The sequence below is a fragment of the Centruroides sculpturatus genome, unplaced genomic scaffold (genome assembly GCF_000671375.1).
Source record: "Centruroides sculpturatus isolate CEXI.00-Female unplaced genomic scaffold, Cexi_2.0 scaffold650, whole genome shotgun sequence".
In the NCBI taxonomy this organism is placed as follows: Eukaryota; Metazoa; Arthropoda; class Arachnida; order Scorpiones; family Buthidae; genus Centruroides; species Centruroides sculpturatus.
Window position 1 is genome coordinate 117747 of NW_019384909.1, and position 1960 is coordinate 119706.

Genomic DNA, 1960 nt, shown 5'->3' on the forward strand with positions numbered 1-1960 from the left:
GAAATTATATTCCATTTAGCGTATTTAATATGTTTTTCGATAAACGTAGTGGTGAATATATAATTTTTCCATATTAGCTCCCAGTTTAAATTATCAGCAAATTCAGAAATGAAGTCTCTGCTTAAATCAGTTTTTTGGCTTATAATTCCCCATTTAATATAGTTTTTAAAACGTTTGATATTATTTTCGTCCATCGGTAAACTCGAAAACTTTTCCCATTCGAGTGGTGTAATGTGTTTGAATTCTATAAAAAAAACTCTGTATTAGGATATAGTTTTATTATATATAAACATGGTTACAACATTTTTAAAAAGTACGATTACAGTTAGAACAACTACATTTTATAAAATTATTATTACATAACATCATCGTTATCTGGTTAGTCAATACAAAAAATTTACAAAAGTATTTCTTATTATTTGGTAATTTAAATAATCCAGCTTTATTTACAGCTTGTTTTAAGCAACGATATGTTTTACTCGAAACATCATGTATTAAACAAGTTTTTGAATTTCGTTTCCTCTTGTACAATAATAAGTAACAGTATTGGGGGGAAGATGATATCAGAAAATCTGAAAGAGTTTAAATATAAAAAGTATAATGTCCAAACGATATCACATCTATACCATTATCAGAAATAAATTTTTTGTCATAAAACGGTGAGAGTGATATTTTATTCTGAAGATATGTTGCTACAAGATGGTTTTTACTTTTAATACCATACTGCTGATGTCTTAATAGCTCAGTATTAAATAAAACTTCTTTATATTTTTCGTGGTTAAAGGTTTTAACAACAGATTTTTTAATTCCTTTAGCTGTTTTTTTATTTTGATTATCGAAAATATACGAATACATTTTCGGTTTTAATGAACAAAATTCTATTATAGGTTTAGACGCTGTCTCGTCTTNTATTGGGAGACGAAAGATTGAATCTGTTGAACGAGATGATTGCTGATATGAGGTTAATAAAGATGTACACCTGGGAATTGCCATATGCCGCATTAATAGAAAAAATCAGAGTGTAAGTGCACTGAAATACAGTAAAACCTGTTTAAAATGGAACCAAAATAAAACGAGTAACTGCTTAAACAGAAAATAATAAAATCTTCTCAAAAACGTATTTTTGTTTTAAAAAGTAAACCATGTTCAGAGCATAAACATCACATACTTTATAAAATATTTGACACCATAGGATGCCTGTTTACACTGGTTTTATTGTAATTTCGATACGCTGATGTGTTTTAGATAATTATTTCGGAGCTCCGCAATTAGTATTATTTAATTGTTTCTATTTGCAGGAAAGAAATGAAAAAAATTCGAAAGTTTTTATACGCAAGTGGAATATCGTATATATTGGCGTATCCTATATCGAAATTATTCATTCTCCTCGCATATCTGGCATTCTTTTTAAATGGAGGACAATTAAATGCCGAAATTATATTCGTCACAATGACAGTTTCAATGTATATCTACAACGACATTGTTGCTCTGTTTTCTCAAGCAGTAGGATTTGTTGCAGAAATTTTGGTTTCGTTAAAAAGAATACAGGTAATGAACAATTTTTGAATCATTCTTTTCATATGTTATTACAGCAATACTAATTCAGAAACAATTGGAAGATATCAACATATAATTATTAATATTGTTGTATATAAAGTCTAGTCTATCACAAGGCCCGCTGCGCTCGACCTTACAATCAGAGCATAGCGTAATATAAAGATATCAAATATTAAAACTTATCCATGACGGAAAGATGATGCGAAGTACACCTTTAGGTGTAAATTGCTTAAAAATTTGATTAATTTGGTTATATTGAAGTTTTCCAGCAATCTTAGCTTTAATTCGCTTTTCTCTAGGTCAATTGGCTTTGTTTAAGCCAATACGTGTTTTTTACCACCCCTGGGCCATAAATATTTCGGTAAATACATCCTCCTACCATTCTACAGTAAATCATCTGAGA

At 29.1% G+C, this 1960-nt stretch overlaps 1 protein-coding gene across 1 annotated transcript; it reads left to right on the forward strand.

The window, feature by feature from the left end:
- The first annotated feature begins 920 nt into the window (after positions 1–920).
- LOC111631609 (oligomycin resistance ATP-dependent permease YOR1-like) lies at positions 921–1601 on the forward strand. Its single transcript, XM_023375894.1, has 3 exons — positions 921–1021; positions 1299–1548; positions 1593–1601. Exons 1-3 carry the CDS (start codon positions 945–947, stop codon positions 1599–1601), a joined length of 336 nt encoding a protein of 111 aa, XP_023231662.1. The 5' UTR covers positions 921–944.
- The last annotated feature ends 359 nt before the right edge of the window (positions 1602–1960 follow it).